The 19,667-nt window shown below is 51.3% G+C and overlaps 1 protein-coding gene across 1 annotated transcript; it reads right to left on the bottom strand.

The window, feature by feature from the left end:
• Positions 1 to 8,001: 8,001 nt before the first annotated feature.
• IVD (isovaleryl-CoA dehydrogenase) lies at positions 8,002 to 18,863 on the bottom strand. Its single transcript, XM_059181159.1, has 12 exons — positions 18,632 to 18,863; positions 17,400 to 17,489; positions 17,096 to 17,147; positions 15,028 to 15,197; positions 14,503 to 14,596; positions 14,155 to 14,291; positions 12,346 to 12,442; positions 10,626 to 10,719; positions 10,051 to 10,132; positions 9,436 to 9,540; positions 9,286 to 9,358; positions 8,002 to 8,635 (listed from the first exon to the last, which is right to left on the bottom strand). Exons 1-12 carry the CDS (start codon positions 18,782 to 18,784, stop codon positions 8,502 to 8,504), a joined length of 1,281 nt encoding a protein of 426 aa, XP_059037142.1. The 5' UTR covers positions 18,785 to 18,863; the 3' UTR covers positions 8,002 to 8,501.
• Between the last annotated feature and the right edge of the window lie 804 nt (positions 18,864 to 19,667).

Raw genomic sequence — 19,667 nt, 5'->3', positions numbered from 1 at the left:
TCCCTGGCTAGGTGAGGCGGAGGACCACATCTGCTTTGGGTCCCACTGGTTCCCCACAGCCTGGCGGGGTAAGTGCACATGTTGGATTCTCAGTAACAATTACTGAATGGTGAATGAATAAATAACAGGCAGAGGATTGAAGCTTCAGCTGCTTTGCCAGGTGACTGTGGCACTGGACTTCTCTATCAACTTAGCAGACTACGTCCTGTAGGCACACTGTGTGCTGGGCCCTACCTGCTGCCCCAAGACTCACTCCTCCCAGTCCAGTTTGCCTGGTTTCAGGACTAATTATGATGTCACCTTGGCCTGTCTCCACCTATGGGGGAGGTTTGTGATTTGTGTACATTCTTACTATAAAATTTACTGACTTGATTAATTCCGTGACTGGATTATAATAGTTACTGTTCCGATTGGGCAGACTCTGAAACACAGGCATAAAGTCATGGTTCTGGCTTTGGCAGTCCAGATGGCTTCTACAAGAAGTGAGGGTCTGTGACCCCAGAACCCTGTTCCTTCCGTTGCTACTGAGAAGAATGGGAGAATTTAGTTCAAGGCAAAGCCTTGGGATTTCACCTGCCCCCTTCTCTCCCTCCCCCTGTAAGTCTGCCCTTTAGGTTTCAGTTAAACCTGATCTCATTTAGATAAGCTCAGTGGAGGGCGACAGGAAAAGAGGGGGTCTGCTCCTGCAGCCCCCAGGGCAGGCATTCATTGGATGGGCACCTCTACTTAGCCAGGTTTCATGCTGGGAATAGAGTGCAGAGCCGGGGACAGCACCAGTGTTTGGGTGAGCAGTGCTCAGCGCTGGGGCTTAAAGAATAGAAAACATTAAAAGTGGCTGGAGTGATGGAAACAATTGGGTTTATGTCCACTTCCTCAACTGAATTGTAAGCTCCTTTGGCTCCACAATTCTTACACCCCTGGCACACAGTGGTCACTCAGTAAAGGCAGGTTATTCTTAACTGGGGATTGGCAGGTGAAGGGGCAGCTCACTCAAGTGGGCTGAGCCTGGGGTGTACTGGCTGGGGGGCAGGCAGGAGGTTGGAGGGCAGAAGGTCCATCTGATGACTGAGGGCTGTGTGGTGGGCCCCAGGTAACCCACAGACTCTGAGGAGCAGAGAGATGAAGTTTCCAGGAGGCAGCATGGAAATGAATTGGGTGATTGTTCCTGGTGAGAGGAACAGGCTGGGGGTAGGGTGGGGTAGGGTGAGTGGCAGGAAGGGGCTTATCAGGGGACCTTGTGGGGAAGCCTAAGGTGCTTGAGTCCCCAGGAGTGGCCCCTTGGGGCTTCCAGCCTTGGAGCAGAGGGGACATAGAAGTTTGAGGAATATGGGACAGGAAGTGTACCCTTTAGTGAGAAGGGGCTCCAGAGCTAACACTGAGAAGCCAGTGTGTCCCTGTCTGACCCTTCCTCGGGGAGGGCTAACACCCTCACTTACACATTGTCTTGTTGCCTTACTGACAATGGGCTCCACACTCCAGAGGCTCTTGCCCATCTACCCCCTTCCAGTCCCCCCCCCCCCCCCCCGCCCCACACACCAAGGGTCACTCCAGGGCTCGAGTCCCGGACAAGAAGCTCCAGGCCCTTGGTGGTGTGGGTGATCAGGTGAAGACAGCAGAAAAACCGCAGCCCGAAGCTCTCCAACAGGCTCCTAGGGGTCAGGGAATGGGGCACAGGGGTATGTGTGTGGTAGGGTTCCAAGCACCCAGAGGCTCGCACAGAAGGAGAAGACTAAGGAAGGTCTTTCCAGGGAGACTTCACCTTCCTTCACTCTGGAGCCAGGCAGCCTCCCTGGGAGCTGAGATACCCTGAGTACCCCAGGAGATAGAGAATCCAAAGGGCAGTCTACTTCCCATCCCCTCCTTCTCAGCTTTGCAGGACTGCACAGTATACTCTGCCCAGGTATACCTGGGAGGGGGGAGCAGGGAGACAGGTGGGGAGTGGGGAGAGGGGCTGGATCTGAGTAGCTGGGGGTGGGGGGCGGGATTCTTTAGTCTGAACAGTCCCTCAGCTCTGGTGGCCTCAGCCTAGGGAGCAGTTCCCCGCTGCCCCAGGCAAATGCGGTTACAGAAAATTCACATACCTTCAGCCTTAATTGGCGATCTTGCAGTGGCCCCAACCTCCCCCGCCCTTCCACTCTGGGCCAACGGTGGGGAATCTGGACAGCAAGGAAAGACTTGGCAGGCTGAAGGAGAAGGACAGCAAGTCTCACCTCCATCCAGCCTGTTCTCCTTTCAGATACTCCCTTCCCCTATTTTAGTTCATTTATTTATTTTTCTTTAAGATTTTAATTTTAAAGTAAGCTCTACACCCAACATGGGGCTTGAACACACAATCCCGAGATCAAGAGTCGCATGCTCTATGGACTGAGCCAGACAGATGCCTCTGTTCTAAATCTTGATTCACCCCACAATAAATTTAATTAAACACTTTTACTTCCATGAGTAAAGGGACCTAAGGCATAGCCAACCCTGCCTAGCCTGGCAGCATCAGATGGGGCTCGAGTAGGTCTTAAGACTCTGGTCACCCATTCCCATAAACAGAGCAAGAACCTGGGGCCCCCAGGTGGTCCCGAAAGCGGCACTCTATATGCTGAACCTGCTGTCAGGGAGCCCAGGCCCATGTGCCTCCATGTTCCTCTCTTCCAGAAAACTCTCACTTGCCTGTCTGGCCCTCACTCTCCCATGTCTTTTGGGGCAAAGTTGTGTCACATGGCTTGGCAGAGTAAGTGGAAACATAACTGTCTCTGAGGCTGATCTGTGCTAACTCAGTGATGTCTCCCAGGCCCTGGCAGGTGCTCAGCTCAGAGGTTGTCTTTAAAGATTCGTTGACCATGTGGTTTATGGGCCTGGGCAGGAAAGCAGGGATGGACACTTTTTCACCAAGTTCTTCCCCTTGTTGAAAATAAGCTCATACAGTTGGCTGACCCTGGGGCTGGACATGCCGCCTCTGTCCCAGGTCCTCTCTGGTGGCACCAATCTAAAAAATATAGGCGCACAATGACTTTGGAAGACAGTTGGAATTACCTAGTAAAGTTGATCACATGCACACCTGACAAGAGAGAAACACCATTCCTGGGAACACACGTAGAGGGATTCCTGCACACGGAAACCAGAAGTTGCATCCAGAATGCCCCAAACTGGAAACAGCCCAAACATCCATCCACACTAGCACAGATAATTAACTTGTAGTATTTTCACACAATGGAATACTATACAAGAAAAAAAAAAAAAACTGGACCAATTATAGCTCCACCCCTTAACATGAACGAATCTTTTAAAAACCACACAATAAGCCAAAGAAACAAGATACAGAGTATATTTAAAAAAAAAAAAAAAAGAACAGAAAACAGAAAAAAACAGGCAATCCAAACAATGTTGTTTAGGGATATACACAGAGGCAGGAAACTGTAAAAGAAGGAGGGATATTGGGGAGAAGATTGTCATTAAATTGAGGATGGTGGCTCCTCTGGGAAGAATGGGTCAAGGCCTCGCATGCAGGCTTCTAAGGTACTTGGAGGACTGACTGACCTGGGGGCTGGGTACACAGGCGTTTATTATTGTTTATATTGCATTTATGCATGTTACATACTTTTCTGTATATATCATACATTTTACACAAGAAAAGGAAAAAAAGGATGGTATGTACTCCACTCTGCCCCTTTTCTCCATCCAATCCCCATTCATGTCCTCTGCTGCCAGAGGCAGGGCCAGGGTCCTCCATCCACAGTTCTCCTCTGTTTTTGAGTGGGTAGGAGGAATATAGGGGTGAGGGCCTCCCCTCTGCAGCTGGGCTCTGGCTACTCCAGGGTGAGGAGGCCTAGGGAAAGCGGGGCCAGGCGAGGCCGGCTGGCTCCGCTCTTTCTGCCAGCTCTGGGGATTAGGCCAAGGAGCTGGCCCACCTGTTGTTTCACTCATTCAGTATGCACAGAGCCACGGAGGGGTTGCTATGAGCACTGGGTGTATGGGGAGGGTTCCGATAAGTGAAAAATGGTCTTGACCTCAAAGATCTTACAATATACTCAGAGGGAACCATATACACAAATAATACAGTACCAGAAAAATGTGAGCTAAGTGTTACAGGACTACTTACCTACTCTCTCAATAAACATTTGTTGAGCACCCGTTACGTGCCAGGAACTGTGCTGGATGATGAGCATATAAGGGCCGTCAAATCACAATCCCAGCCCTTAAGTTCTTAGCCTAATTTGGAGGAAACACACATACAAGACAAATACAACAGGAGAGCAAGCCCACTGAGGCAGAGAGTCTCAGGGTGCGGAGGGCTGGAGTAGGGAGGTCTTCCTAAACATTCAGACCCTGAATTGAGACTTTCAGGATGAGGAAAATAAGAGCTAGGCAAAGGGCCAGAAGGTCATCTTTTGCAGAGGGGCCGGCTGGGCAAAGGTCAGGGGTAAGGAAGAGCACCTGAGGACTATTTGCTACCAAAACACAAGTACTCAGCAGGGATGGGGAGAGTAGCAGCTCGAGGGGACAGCCGAGGAGGATCAGAGTCATATTTGCCTTGTAAAACCTTGGATTTTATGGGTACTGAGATCTACTGAAAGATTTGGGGGGAGCTGGATAGTTCACTCCCACTCAGAATAGAGGAAGGGTCGAGGGACATGGATTGGAGGAAGGCAGACAAGTTGTCAGGTTGTTGTGGATCCAAAAAATATTTAGATAGGCCAGTTTAGATAGGCTAGATGGGTGGTGGGTGTGGGAGACACCAGCTCCCTGCCCAGCCACCAGGTGGAGCAGGGCTCCAAGCCAGAATAGTGTGGCTCTCGGCTCTGGGTACCAAAGAGCACTAAGTGTGGGCAAGAGGAATGTGAACAGGATTCTGTACCATTTGGTCCCAGGGTTCCCGAAGGCTGGCTTGTGGGACAGGACGGGGCTGAGGAAGCAAGAAAAATACGGCGTGTCGTGAGCTGTTTGTAAGAGCAGTGTAGGCACAGTGAAGAACTCTCCTTGGAAGTGTTTGCAAGCCAATCAGTAAAGAAGCACATTACTTAGAGGCATCAAGTACATTACCAGAAGAAATTGCTTAAACATTCAAGGATGGTTTTGTCCTGGGGAGGAGGGACTGGGGATAGGGGTGACTTTAAAAAAAAATGTTAACATGCTAAACTATCATATTTTAAGACTCACGACATAAAACATACGAAATTTTTTAAAAAAAGATTTTATTTATACATTTGACACAGAGAGATCACAAGTAGGCAGAGAGGCAGGCAGAGAGAGAGAGGAAGGGAAACAGGCTCCCCACTGAGCAGAGAGCCCTACTCAGGGCTCCATTCCAGGATCCTGAGATCATGACCTGAGCTGAAGGCAGAGGCTTTAACCCAGGTGCCCCCAAAACATACGAAATTTTAAAAATAAAAAAACACTGGCTTTGTTCCGAGTTTACATCACGTATATTTTTAATTGCTAAAGGTGACTTTTTTTTCCTCTTGGTATTAAACGATACAAGATAGAGGATAGCCAGCGGCTCCCCCGCTTCCCTCACGTTCTCATTAGGCAAAACAAAACAAAACAAACAAGACCTTGAGCCCTGTGCATCCTGAAATCAGAGACTGGGAACCGCTAGTCCGGAGCACCGGGCTTAAAGCCGGAGAGCAGCGACTCTGCGCGTCTGCAACCCCGCGAGCGGCCGGCAGAGGTCAGGCGAGTTCCACGCAGGCCCCGCGGAACGAGTCCCAGCAGCGCTCCGCGGGGCGCGCCCCCTCGGCGGCTGGGCGGGGTACAGGGAGGACACGCGGCCCGCCGTAACCCAGGGGTCGTGACTAATGGTCACCTGGGATCTGGGTCCCGGCTCTGCCGGGCGGACGTAGGCTGGGCAACAGCAGCGGAATTAAAGAGGATCCCCCCCACACACCCAAAACCACGCCGCGCGGACACTAGCTCTGGCTCCACCTCGCATCTGGGCGTGGCTGGGCGCCTGGTTCCCTGCTGAGTTCCATGGCCCTGGGCCGCGTACCTAATGCTTCTGGAAGGCTGCCCTGCACAATATTGTCTCCCACGGGGTTGTGAAGACCAGGGAGCTACTCTTACCAAATCCAGACTGGCCACATAGGCAAAGCTGTTTTTTTTACTAGAATTAGGATTCAAGCTTCTGGGGAGGTGTCCTCTAGGTCCCAGGTCAGTTATTCTAAAAGGCTGCCCTACCTCAGAACTGTTCTTGAAGATATTCGGTCTGGGGTTGATAAAGGAACCTGCATTTTACAGACAGCACCTGGAGAACCCGTCTCAGCTCCTGTTGCCATCCACCAGCGAAAACAATGTATGGGACGCTAGTCAACAGCAGGTCTGGGCTGATAGTGTGACCTGCCTAAAACTGGAGTGGGTGGAATTAGAAGCAGCCCCAGGACTGATTAGTGCTGGGAGCTGGTGCTGTAGTTACCAAACGCATGGAGACCAAAAACCCCAAAACCACCAAAATGAAGGGTCCCTTGCTCTTCCATTCATGACTCAGGCTACACTCTTTGTTTTCAGCTTTACTTTAAAATATTACTTTTCATATGTAGCATCAGGAAAACAGTCACATTCTCCCCAAGTTGGTGGCAGGGCTCCATAACGTACACAGACTGGAGGTAACACTCCATCCTGTCACATTCTGAATGTCTCCAGGCTACATGTGAGCAAGACCACTGTTTTGGCCACATTCATCTCCAACATAGCAGGGGGCAGGCTGGAGGAGAGTAAAGGGACAGTGCCGCAAGCCCTGGGTTTCCCCCTCAGGATAGAACTAGGGTAGGATTGGTAAGGAGCTAACTGCACCTGTCTCAGACATCAGGCTGGAACAGCACTTGGCCACTGGCCAGGACCTAAAGTCAGAAAGGCACCCCTGGGCTGAGAGCCAAGCAAACCAGTTCTTAGGGAATTTAGATACAGTGGAACAACCCAAACCCATTCCACTGGTCTGTGCAGTGGGGCTGCAGGCTAGCATTTTCATCTCTGTTGATCTGCATCTAACCTTGTTCCAGTTCTGACCTTGGGAAAATCAAATTGTCTTAATCTTTAAAGATTTGATTTATTTTTTTGAGAGTGTGTGTGTGAGAAGGTGGATGAGCAGAGGGGTAGGGAGGAGGTGGGGAAAAAGATTCCTGAGCATACTCGTGCTGAGCATGGAGCCTTATGTGGGGCTCGATCACATGACCTGAACCACATGATCTTAATCATGACCTGAACCAAAACCAAGAGTCAGAAGCTTAACCAACTGAACCACCCAGGCAGTGCCTCTGTCTTAGTCTTCTAAAAGACTAAGGGGATGGTGTCCTTCTACCTCTAAGACTCTTACCTTTCTGGACTCCCTTCTTCCTTTAAAAACCATTGGGAGATCTGGGGAAGGGAGGCTGAAACCTCTTCTGTCCTCAAGGCAGATAACATCTCTTTGTCATGCATCACCAATGAGTAGGTGAGATGGCAGAGTAGGACCTGGACTAGTTATCCTCCAAGGCCACAGGCTAGCGCCGGACAGGAGGCAGTAGCAAGTACATTGCTCCCCAACCCCCTGCCAGAAACACCAGTTTAGAAGCAGATGGGTTTGCTTCCTAACGCTTAATACAAAATGGCAGCAGCCACGGAGCTGTTGTAACAAAACTAGCCATAGGGCATCCAGAGAAATGTACACAGGCGTCCTTGGCTGGAGTTGTGCTGCCAGCCAGGCCTGCTGCCTGGTCAGCTGTAGGCTGTCATCCGGCCAGGACTGGACGGTGGCAGCGGCCAGGCAGGGCTGAAGGGCTCAGAGATGCTGCCATGGAAGCTGGCGCCGAGCTGATCCCTCACAAGCACACAGATCTTTGCCACGTAGTGGAGTCTGGGTGGCCCAGGTGTTCTGAGCTGCCTCTTCCTGGAGCTCCACCCCAACACCACGGGATTTCAGCCCTAACGAATAAAGCCCTGGGGGGGCCCGGAAGAACTGCTAGCGGTGGCTGAGAGGGTGCCTGCTCACCAGCTATCCGGAGCTGATGCCTCTAGAAATCAGCAGAAACAAAGGCTAGGTTTGGGTTTTTGTTTGTTTTTGTTTGTTTGTTTTCCCAAGAAAGACGAGGCTGCCATGTTCAAATACATGTAGAGGGGCAATGCCTCTAGGGTACTCGGTTCCCTGCAAGAGGCATAGCCCCCCTCCTCCTCCAAAAAAAAGGGTGGCTTCTTTCCTTCCCAGAAGCCCCAGAACAGCCAGTATGCTTCCTGCTGAGTCCATTTTAAGCCACTTTCCAGGAAGGCCCTCCACCCACCACAACCCTCATTCATGTCCTCCAGCTTCTTCAGACCAGAAGGTCTAACTAGAAATGCTGCTCCCCAACCCCCATGTCTGCCTTCAACTTGTGGCATCCTGGGGGCCGGGCTCTGAGGCCCACAGCACTTGTCAGCCATGGTAGAGACCTCACGCAGAGGCCAAGGGCTGATGTGAGTGCTGCCAAGCAGCAGGAGAGCTGCCATATCTCTATGTCCAAAGAAAGGCCTCTCGGTGCTGAGAAAGGGGGTGAAGGGTCTTGGGCTTAGTGGAAGTCTGCATTGAAGGCTCTGCCGATGATCAACCGTCTCACCTCACTGGTCCCAGCCCCAATCTCATACAGCTTGGCATCTCGCAGAAAGCGGCCCATGGGAAAGTCGTTGATGTAGCCGTTGGCACCTGTGGCCAGGGTTCGGGCAGAGAGGAGAGGACAACAGGAGGTGAGGGGCAGTGAGGAAAGCAAACAGAGAGCCAAGTATACAGAAAGAGGCCAGAGGAGAGGCTGATTAAAGACAAGCAGCAAATGGAGCTGAGAGGGGAGGCTGTGGGAAACACCTAGCTGTGGGAGTGGGGACAAGGGACTGGAAGGCCACCCAGATTGCTGAGGACACCAGGCAAAGATGGCTACTGCCACTGGTAGACCTGGGAAGGCGGACAGAAAGGTACTGCACAGCGCTCACTGGGGGCCGGACCCAGGGAAGGGTAAGTCTTTTGCATGGGTCATAAAGCCAGCCGGTGGCAGGGTTAGGGTTCAAACCCAGGCCTTCTGGCCCAATTCTGGGCTCTTAAGGCCATCAGCCTCTGAGGCATCCCTCCCTCCCCATTTCCCAGTGTTCATGGGACCAGGCAGGGAGTGTGAGAGAGAGGCATTGCTGATGGGATGAGCCACTCGTGGCCTCTGGCAGTTTTCTCATTTGCTTTAACATGTCTTCCTAGTAACAGGGGTTAGAAGGAGCTTAAAGGTGGCAGCTCAGCAGCAGCCGAAGCACGGCGTGAGGAGTGAAGAGGAAACTTTCTGGGGTCAGGAGTGGGAAGTGGGGGCCACTCACCGAAGCACTGAATGCCGTCCAGGGCAACCTGGGTGGCGCACTCAGCTGAGTAAAGAATCACCCCCGCGCAGTCCTGTGGGAGGGGGCTTGGGGTCAGAAGGGCCCTGCCGGGGGCCACACAGGGAGGGAGTCCCCACAGCCCGCCCTTACCTTGGCAGTACAGTGGCCCTGATCACAGGCCTTGGCGACATTGTAGACATACTGCCTACAGGCCATGAGGCGGGTGTACATGTCGGCCATTTTCCCCTGCATCAGCTGGGCACAAGGAGGGGGTCAACAGGTCAGCACGCCGGAGCCATGTTCCTCTCAGACACTCCCCCTAGTCACTCAAAGCAGGTCAGCAGTGGCCATCTGAGAGCCAGGCCCAGGGACGCGAGGGCACAGCTAGGAGGCTGACTTGCCTTAGATGACAGAGCTGCCCAGAGAGCGGCCGCTGCACGGTGAACCCCACGTGCTGAGAGGTGACTTCACACCAGGATACATGACCAGAAACGCTGCTCTTTTCCCTGGGCCTGCCTACAGCCTGCTCGCTTCCCCCACCAGCCCTACAAGGTCAGGTTCATTCATCTCAAGTAGGAAGTGAATGGACACGAGGGTCACTTCCTGACAAGGTCCCAACCCAGGCAGCATGCCAAAAGAGCCTGTGTTCCAAGCCTCCAGGCTCGTTTTGGTGGCAAAAGATATGGAATGCCCTGTTCGCTCATTTGATAAAGACAATCTGGACCCTGTCAAGAAAGTACATTTCAGCAGAAGAATTCCACTCACCTGGAAGTGCCCAATCTTCTGGCCAAAGGCTTCCCTTGTGTGTAGGTAGGGAATGGTGTGGTCGAGGACAGCCTGCATAAGCCTGCCAGGAAAGAGGACGACACTGGGGAGGCGCCTCGCTGTACCCCCACTGCCAGTGTGGGGAGCTTGCAGGGAGGAGGCTTGGCAAGATGAGGAACTGGAGTCCCAGGGAGGAGACAAGGAGCATGAGGGTTCTGATCACCCCCGCTCAGTCACTGCACCAACTGCCCAGGATGTGTGCCCCTTTCCCGGACACCAGATGGAGGAGCAGGACCCCTGTGCAGAGAGGTCTTAGTGCCTTCGTGTGTTCTGTTTCATCCTGAATAATTAAGTAGAAGTGCAACTTGGGCCTTAGGTCTGTCATCTGATAATATCTCCCTCCATTGTGAAGAAAAGTACATGGCGGGGGGAGGAGGTCTGTTCATTTTGTTTCCAAGAGAAAAAGTGCATCTCCCTGGAGGCAGGTCCCATTGGCCCCCACCAAGGTGAAGGCTGTGATGTCACAACTTGCCAAGGAAGCCGAGAGCCCAGCTCCCCTAAAGCCTCACACTCACCCAAGGGGCCCACCAGCCAGCACCAGCCGCTCCAGGTCCAGCCCACTCATCAGCACGTAGACGCCCTTACTTAGATGGCCCAGGATGTTGGCAGCTGCCGGGAAAAAGTGCCAGTCAGAGGGAAGAGGGCTGTCCACAGCCTCCTCAATTGTATAAAAGCTGCTAGGTTTGATATCGTGGCTTTCACGCAGGCCCTAAAATGTCACCTGACCTTTGACCACCGACTAGGGTTCCAAGTGAGAGACAAACATGGAGTTTACGACTTCCAGCTGGATGTGGGGCTTGTTTCAGGGGGCCTGGGTGGCTTAGTGGGTTAAGCATCTGCCTTTGGCTTGGGTCATGAACCTGGGGCCCTGAAATTGAGTCCTGCATCCAGCTTCCTGCTTAGCGGGGAGTCTGGCTTCTCCCTCTCCCTCTCCACACTCTGCTCATGCTTTCTCTCTCAAATAAATAAATAAATAATTTTTTTTTTTTTAAAGATTTTATTTATTTATTTGACATAAATCACAAGTAGGTAGAAAGGCAGGCAAAGAGAGAGGAGGGGGACGCAGGCTCCCTGCAGAGCAGAGAGCCTGATGTGGGGCTCCATCCCAGGACCCTGGGATCATGACCTGAGTCAGAGGCTTTAACTCACTGAGCCACCCAGGTGCCCCAAATAAATAAAATCTTAAAAAAAAAAAAAAAAAAAATAGACCTTGCTAGAGGGACTCCCCAACCACCACACTACCACACACACCCCACTCATAAGACACAAAGGCCCCATCTTTAGACTTTCCCTTTCTCTTCCTTGACTGCTTTGAATGGCAAAGAAAAGCTAATTTGGTCTAGAAGCCATCCAACCCCTCCCTAGTTCTTTTTAGCCATGCCCATAAAGGAAACTGAGAATTACTCTGTCCCCCAGGTTGAGTCTGCTCCCTGCTCCAGTATCACCAGCCCCCACCCACGACAAAAGTAGTCTCTGGAGGAGTTTTTGTCTAAGAGATGGGTCATTCAGTGTCAGTTATGCAATCTGCTGACTACCTCCCTAGCCTGGAAGCCAGGGCGCTGGAAGGCCTTGGAGGTGTGGGTAGGACACTCAATACAGCGTAGACCACTGACTTAATGATGGCCGTTGTTTCCTGCTGATCTAAAAGGATCCACATTGATCTGGCCTCCCTAGATGCTCCTTGTAACCAAAGCCTATTGTTCTGGGGTCCTGGGTAATGGGGGAGAGGGAATGGTCTATGGCTGAGGTGCAGAGCAAACCTGGCTGGTCCTCAAAGCAAAAATACTCCAGTTGAATTCTCTTGTCTTCACTGAGCCTGGCTTCCATCAGTTTATCTGAATGGTGTTTTTTTTCCCCCCACATCATTAATGAATCTTACGTGGGCTATTCAGGGACACGCACAAACAGGGCAGTCTGGAGGACAGGAGAGGGTGAGGCACCTCCTACCTGTCTATTCCGGGTACTGGCATACCACCCAGACCCAGTGTATTAGTAACATAAGAAAAAGGAGCCTTCATGGTGGCCACAGGCAGGCATGCAGCTCTGGCCAGAAGGACAGCTGCCTGGCAGCCTAAGGCCCACATGTATGGGCCCAAGGGCAAGCACAGTAGATGGAGGCACACCATCTAGACACGTCGTCGGTAAGCTGATGATGGTGAGCTCCTCTTACCTGAGATGGACTTTCTCAACTTATGAAAGGGTCACACAGGCACTTGCCCATTCTCAGGGACTCACCAGGAACCTCGCAGTCTTCAAAGATTAGCTCACAGGTGTTGGATCCCCTCATGCCCAGCTTGTCCAGCTTCTTGGAGGTGCTGAAGCCAGGCATACCCTTTACAGGGGGAAAAAAAGGTGGCCCCAATTACAGACTAGTCCTCAAGCAGGGCGGCTAGTAAAAGGCAGACCCTTGAGAAATGCCCACCCTCCCATCTGGTCCCGAATTTGCACAACACACTGCCTCCTGCTCCCAGGGTGCCCACTCTGTAGGACTGCCCCACTCCTATAAGCTCCAGCTAATACCCCACCCTCCTCTGCCTCTAGGTGCATTCTCCCCACTTCTCATGGGAGCAGTACTTTCTCAAGGAAATACCCACACCCTGGGTAGCCCCTGACCTTCACTGGCTTTGTTTCCTCTTCTCAGGGGAAAGCACTTCTGGGACACTCTCCAGGTAACTCCATTCCTTTCCTTCTGTACCTCTCCCATCTGTATCTGAGTCCCCCCCAGGATCAAATTCAGCCATCTATGTACTTTGGCCTGAGGCTAACCAGATGCAGTCTGCATTGCCAAATGACTGGCAAAGTATATGGCCGGGCAGGCTAATGCGGGTCGTACCACATGACCATGAGATTTCCAATCTCTGCCAGGCTCTTTGGGCTACCTTCTTTTCTTTCCTCTGGTCTTAGTTCCCTCTTTCTATAGAGGGTATTGCAAACCTTCAGGACACTTAATTCCCGGAATTCTCTCTCAGCCTCCTAACCCCCACGGTTCCCAGCCCTCATGCTGCACAGTCATGACTCAGGCAGCTTCTCCACCATCACCTGTAATCCAGCCCTACTTTTCCCACGGCTTACTGTTGGGTTTGGCTCACTTGCTCCCACACACCTCAATTTTTCCCTCTCCTATATTCCTTTCTCTCTACCAAATAATTATCTCTCTACCAAATAAATCTCTCAGTTTTCTCCCATTTTTTTTTTTAAAGATTTTATTTATTTATTCAACAGAGATCACAAGTAGGCAGAGAAGCTGGCAGAGAGAGAGGAGAAGGCAGGCTCCCCGCTGAGCAGAGCCCAATGCGGGGCTCGAACCCAGGACCCTGGGATTATGACCTGAGCTGAAGGCAGAGGTTTTAACCCACTGAGCCACCCAGGTGCCCCAGTTTTCTCACATTCTTTTTTTTTTTTTTTTTTTTTTTAAAGATTTTATTTATTTATTTGACAGACAGAGATCACAAGTAGGCAGAGAGTAGATAGAGAGAGAGGGAAGCAGGCTCCCTGCTGAGCAGAGAGCCCAATGCAGGGCTCGATCCCAGGACTCCAGAACCATGACCCGAGCCGAAAGCAGAGGCTTTAACCCACTGAGCCACCCAGGTGCCCCAATTTTCTCCCATTCTTGAAAACAAACTCAAATGTCCGCCTTTTCATTCCAACTCCTGCTCCATCTCCCTCTTGCTTCGCTGCAGCCTTCATCCACCACCTGGCCACCCCCGAAGCTGTTCACATGTTCAGAACTTGCTTGTTCTCCACAGCCACTCTCCCCAAGGCTGGCAGGGACACTGTGGTCATCAGATCGAGTTGCTTCCTTCTAGTCCTCATCTTCCTGGACCTTTCTGTGTGGCTCAACCATGCTCAGATCTGACTCATCCTTCTTGGGCTCCAATGTGGCCCTTCTCCTTGCAGTCAGCTCTTCTATCTCCACCCTCCCCGCCCTCTCCGGAGCCTTGGCCTAGCACACACTGATTGTGTCTATGACCAGCAGGAGAGAGCCTTCTGTAGTACTGACTTCAGGAGATAATAGCCTCCTGGCATGCACTGCCCTCCACTCACCTTTTCCACAATAAAGGCCGTGATGCCCCGAGAGGCTGGCACGGCAGCGGGATCTGTCTTGGCGTAGATAATAAGGATGTCAGCATCAGGGCCATTGGTGATCCAGAACTTGTTCCCATTCAGGATGTAGTGATCACCTAAGGATAAGAAGTTGGCTACTTGCTCAAGCCATGTTGGCCCATCCCAACCAGTCACTTCATGGACCTACTGCTGGGCAGGAAGGTGCCCCCTATGGGAAATAGTTCTGGAAAGCCAGCAGAGGCCACCCCCTCCCTCACCCTGAGAAGGGCTGTCCCTCTGTGCATTTCAGCTCCCTTTCCAGAAGCTCCCAAGTCAAGAGAGCCTCACCTTTCTTTTCTGCTTTTAGCTTCATGGAGACAACATCAGAGCCAGCATTGGGCTCACTCATGGCCAAGGCTCCGATGTATTCACCGCTGATCAGCTGTAAGGAAACCACAAAGGTTGGTTATGACTTCAGATGTCCGACCCCTACGGGAGCTCACGACACTGCTTCTCACCCGCTCATGTGATACCCCTTCAGACATCTCTCAGACCAGGTACTGGTAAAGTCCTGGAAGAGAAGTCCACTACCTATACGACTGAAAATCTTTCCCCTTTCCCATTCCCTCTGCAAGGGAAGCGAGTCTCAGTTTTACATTTCTTCAAATGCTCCACAAATGACATCCTGTGAGTGACTCAAGAGTTCTGGTCCTATTTTTAATTCTTCTGAGTGAATTTTTCTAAAGCAAGTCCATGACCCTTTGGGGGGCTAGATGCTCCTGCTTGAGGGCAGCATGTTGTAGACAGCAAGTCTGACTGACCCTTGCCAACCCAGGAGGATGCCTCAGGGTTTCTCCCTCCTCATCTCCTCACCTTGGGGAGGTACTTTTCCTTCTGGGCCTCATTTCCATTGCGCACAATTTGGTTGAGGCACAGGTTGGAGTGGGCCCCGTAACTGAGCCCCACTGCTCCAGACGCTCGGGATATCTCTTCCATCACCAGCACTTGTTCCAGGTAGCCCAGGCCAGAGCCGCCATACTGAACTGGGAATTGGGATCGGCAGGGGAATGGAAAAGGCAGCCCAGATTACATTGGGGCAGTCACAGGAATGTTTACCAGCAGCAAAGAAACACTCTTGTAGCTCCTACTACAAGTTACCCTCTAGCAAGGTCGGTAGGCTGACACTGTGGGCCCTGCTTTACCAGCTCATGGAACTGGCTTTGCCTGCTGCCTCTGGTCAGCTGAGGTGGTTCAGAAAACAGTCGTTGCAAATGCCTGGGTTATTCTGGAAAGACCTCTTATGTAAGACAAGAGAGCCTGCGTACCCACTGTTCAGAAAGCCACAGAAGTGCATGAGCAGATGAATAAATAAAGGGCAACCTGGATTAACCAAGAAACACAAAGAAGGAGGGTCAGAGCACTAAGAATGGACATTAAACAAAGGACGCCATGTGCGAAAGGCCTGAGTAAGGTGAGATTTTCATAGCATAGGTGTTTGGACTAGCATAGCATAGGTGATTTGACTATCAAATCAACATGTTATTTGATACAATAGTATATGTCAATTACGTCTTTAAAAAAAAAAAGGCAAGATTAGTAATGGGGGACTGGAGTGCCACAAATGGTGAATTTCAGAATTCCTCGCCAATTTTTCCTTGGCAACAGATCCAAAATCAAAGTACCTGGCTCATCTGGTATTATGACCTCCCACCCCTAGGCTCGCTCTTTGGGCAAACCCTGGTAAGACTCTCCGCACGTGGGATTGTCTAGATGGTTCAGTCAGTAGAACATGCAACTCTTGATCTTGAGGTTAAGAGTTCAAGCCCCACGAAAGGAACACATTTACTCTGACCAAAAAGTCAGGCTCATCTTAGGCTCTAGGGAAAGGAGAGCCCAACCCCTGCAACTCTAGGAAGGTAAGCCCACAGGCGGGAGGCACCGGAAAGAGCCACCAGGACAACCCTGGTGGAAACTAGAATTTACCAGAACTGGCTTTCTTTGAGGGCTCATAAACCTCCAAACACAGTCTGGTTTGGGAGTTCCCAGTGGCGTTCCCTCTACCACTTTACTTAAGGTGGTCTACATTTTTAAGTCTTTTCATTTTATGACTCTGGAATCAGCTCGAATCCCTGCAACCGTCTCCAAGTGGTGAGGGAAGATGTAAGAACACCGTGTTCCACCTCTGTTCTAACACTACAAGCTGAGGCATTGTGCACTGTTCAGGCTTTGGCAGGTGAGGCCACAGGCTGGTTTCTTTACTGGGCACTGCAAGTCACCTGTGGGGAGAGGACATAGGTGGTCCCAACAGGAACATACCTGTCCTGAGCAGTCCTGCCTAGAGGCTACTAGTAGGGCAGAGTTTAGGAATTAGGGAGATGGGTTTAGACTGACGTGCAGGGAGCCTGGGTGGCTCAGTGGGTTAAGCCTCTGAGTGGGTTAAGCCTTCACCTCAAGTCATGATCCCAGAATTTACAGCAAACACAAACTTGAGCCCCACATCAGGCTCTCTACTCAGCAGGGAACCTGCTTCCCCCTCTCTCTCTGCCTGCCTCTCTGCCTACTTGTGATCTCTCTCTGTCAAATAAGTAAATAAAATTAAAAAAAAGAAAGACTGAAGTACAAGACAGTTGCATGATAATGGAGTTTTCTAAACTCAAATCACTTGGGGGACCTGGGGGAACTTATTAAACATGCAGAGTTCAAGAGTCTAAGTAATTCTGAGTCAGTGAACCACACAGGCCTCATCCCTTTGCCTTCTGGATGTTACTGCTTAAACTGTATACTCCTCCTTGGGCTGACAGTCAATGGATGCATTCTCAGGTCCAAGAGAAAGTGCTGGGTTCTTTGAGCACAAACTTTCCCCTCCTTTCCTGTTTCTTTTAGAAATGGTGTTAAAGGGCATGCAAGAAAAGTTTTCATTAGGGAAGGAAACTATACTCACCAGGGGCGGTAATACCCAAGACCCCCAGGTTTCCCAGCTGCTTCCAAAACTCCTGCCAACAGAAAAAAGTGAAGTGCAGTGAGCTCTGAGAAGGAAGTCAGTCACATGCATCTGGCACATCTGGAACGAGACTCAGATGCTTCACATGAAGGGGCTGCACTGTTAGGGAGGTTTTATTTACCAGAAGACTGTGAGCTCTTCCAGGAAGCGCACAATTCCCGACCCAGCCCAGCCCCTAAACTGCCCCCTTGCTGCTTGGCCCCACTCCCAGCCAACTCCCCCCAGCACAGGCATCATGACTCACTCGAAGATTCTTGAATTCATTGATATGATCAATCTCCTGGGCCTGGGGGGCTAGATGCTCCTGAAGAAACTTAGCCATGGTCTGACGAAGCTAGAGGGAGAGAGGTGGACAGATGCCACTGAGACAGTCCCTTGCTGCCACTAAGAACAGCATCTCCACTACTGAGGACACACTGGGGAAAACAGGCCACAAGTAACCCCACCAACCGGCATCAGATCGAAACTTAGAGATCATAACAGTTTATACTTCCTCAGAGATGATCTTCATCTCTTTTAAGGTCCTCAGCCTAGACAGCTTGAGTATTTTTAAAATGTCACTCCTGTACATAAAATCATTTCATGGCTTTTCATTGTACCTAGAAGGCAAGCTCCTTACTCATGTCTCTAAGGCCCTGCATGAGCTGACCCCTACTGACTCTTCGAGCCTTCTTCAGTATCCTTCTCAGCCCATTCACTGTTCTAGCCATACCCTCTTCAGTTTTTGGCACGTGCCAGGCTTTCTATTCCCCTAGACTTTGGTTACAAAGGATTACTGAAAGAGATTTGAAACTCTTGGCTGACTAGTTTGAGAGCAAGGGCTGAACCCTTTCTGCGGAAGAGGATTCAAACCTCTATCTGCTGCCTGCAAACGCAAATGGATTTTGTAATTCCTGGAGCCTTAGATATTGGCTTAATAGCCAGGAGACAGGCTCCTGGGGAACTCTGCCAACATCTCAAAGGGAACAGTCATCTTCCAGGAAGGCTCTAGTTCAGGCTCACCTGAAATGCAATTTCGTGTTTTGTTCAACTTTGTGCTTTGGACGCAACTGTGTTGAAGAACTTATAGCAGATTAGACAGTGCACTTCAAAGCCCCCGGAGCTGAGTATTCAAAAAAGATTCACTGGTGATTCTTATTAAGCAGGCTTGAGAACCATAGTCTTAAGACAGTGTTCAGGTGTAACTGGACTTCAGAAAGAGGGCTTTTTACTACATGCCAGTGTCCCAGCCAAAACACCATCAAACCTCCACCAGAATACCATCAGCCTTCCAGGAGCCTTCCGATCTCCTCCTAACTCAGCAGCTAGGCTTTGCTGTTTCCACAGCGGGGAGGCTGCGACCCGCGCCCGTCCCCCGCCCTCCGACTGCCGCGGCTGAGTGGGCGCCGGGCAGAGGAGCGTCTGAGTGACCTCCGAGCAGGGCGATGCGGCCTGGCCAGGAGGCCTTGGGGCCTGAAAGGGGATGAGGTTCCTTACCTGTTTCTGCTCCTCGCTTAGCCCGTTGATCGCATCGTCCACGGGCAAGAGGGAGTGGGCGCGCTGGGACACGAGGCTAGCAAGCTGCGCCCGCGGCGACCGCAGCCTCCAACTCACCGCACGCCGTCCCAGAAGCCAAGCCGAAGTCGCCATCGCGGCCTTGCACGCGAATAGCAAGAGGAAACCGGAGCCCAAGCCGCAGCTGCAGAGCCAGCTCCAGCGCCAGCAGCGGCGACCCGCCCCCTGGGCTCCACCAATCCCGGGCTTTGTTGCCCCACCCAATGGGCGAGGGGGTGGGTCTCCAGCAGCCTATCACCCTTGGCTGAAGGCCGCGCTGCCTTAGGTCACCACATCAGCCAATCAGCGGTGAAGAGTTGATCCCGGGTCCCCACCGCGGGGCTGGGTTGGCGCTCTTGGGAGACTTTGCGGGAGTCATCCCTAGGTGGAGACCTTACCAAGTAGAGGAGCGAGAAAGGTGTCTTGGGAGTCTAGGAGTTGTATCTCCCTTGCTTTGAGGTAGCAGTCCCTAACTACAGAGGTCTATATCTGCGGGAAAGAAAATGTTAAAACAGCCTGGGAAAACTCTCCAGATGTCCAGTGCTTGGAAATAAATTGTTAAAAGCCTATCTGGGATGTCTAAGATTGGGTAGGGAGCGCTGGCTCTGTTGTGCACACTGTTAGAAGCCATTAAAACTTGCTTTATTATGTAATAGGGTTGAGTGATTTTGGAGTTTTATGCGAACGAGTTACTATCTTGCAAATTATTCAACGTACAAGAAGAGTATCAGGGCTTTTTAAAAAACAGGGTTGGGGGAGGGGAATGAAGGTACAGAAAAGCAAGAGTAGTGTATCACGAGTATTAAAAAGAAAAACACAGAGCCACAGTGGAGCCACTTAAGGCTCTGAATCAGTAAACTGAGACTTAACTACCTTACTGTAGTTTCACTCCCCCACTGCCCCCGCCCCAGGAATGTAACCTCTAACCACTCAACATGGGATTTGCCAGTCAGCACTGGGAAATTTATTGATGGAACCC

Source organism: Mustela lutreola, chromosome 7 (genome assembly GCF_030435805.1).
Source record: "Mustela lutreola isolate mMusLut2 chromosome 7, mMusLut2.pri, whole genome shotgun sequence".
NCBI classification, from domain to species: Eukaryota; Metazoa; Chordata; class Mammalia; order Carnivora; family Mustelidae; genus Mustela; species Mustela lutreola.
The sequence above is the reverse complement of the archived record's forward strand: the minus strand, read 5'-3'. Positions and strand labels throughout refer to the sequence as shown.

Coding starts and splice junctions, on each gene's coding strand:
- IVD (XM_059181159.1), bottom strand. CDS start 18,784: ATGGCGACTTCGGCTTGGCTTCTGGGACGGCGTGCGGTGAGTTGGAGG. Junction 17,490..18,631: donor TAAGCGAGGAGCAGAAACAG/GTAAGGAACCTC, acceptor CTCTCCCTCTAG/CTTCGTCAGACCATGGCTAA. Junction 10,720..12,345: donor TGAAGACTGCGAGGTTCCTG/GTGAGTCCCTGA, acceptor TTTTCCCGGCAG/CTGCCAACATCCTGGGCCAT.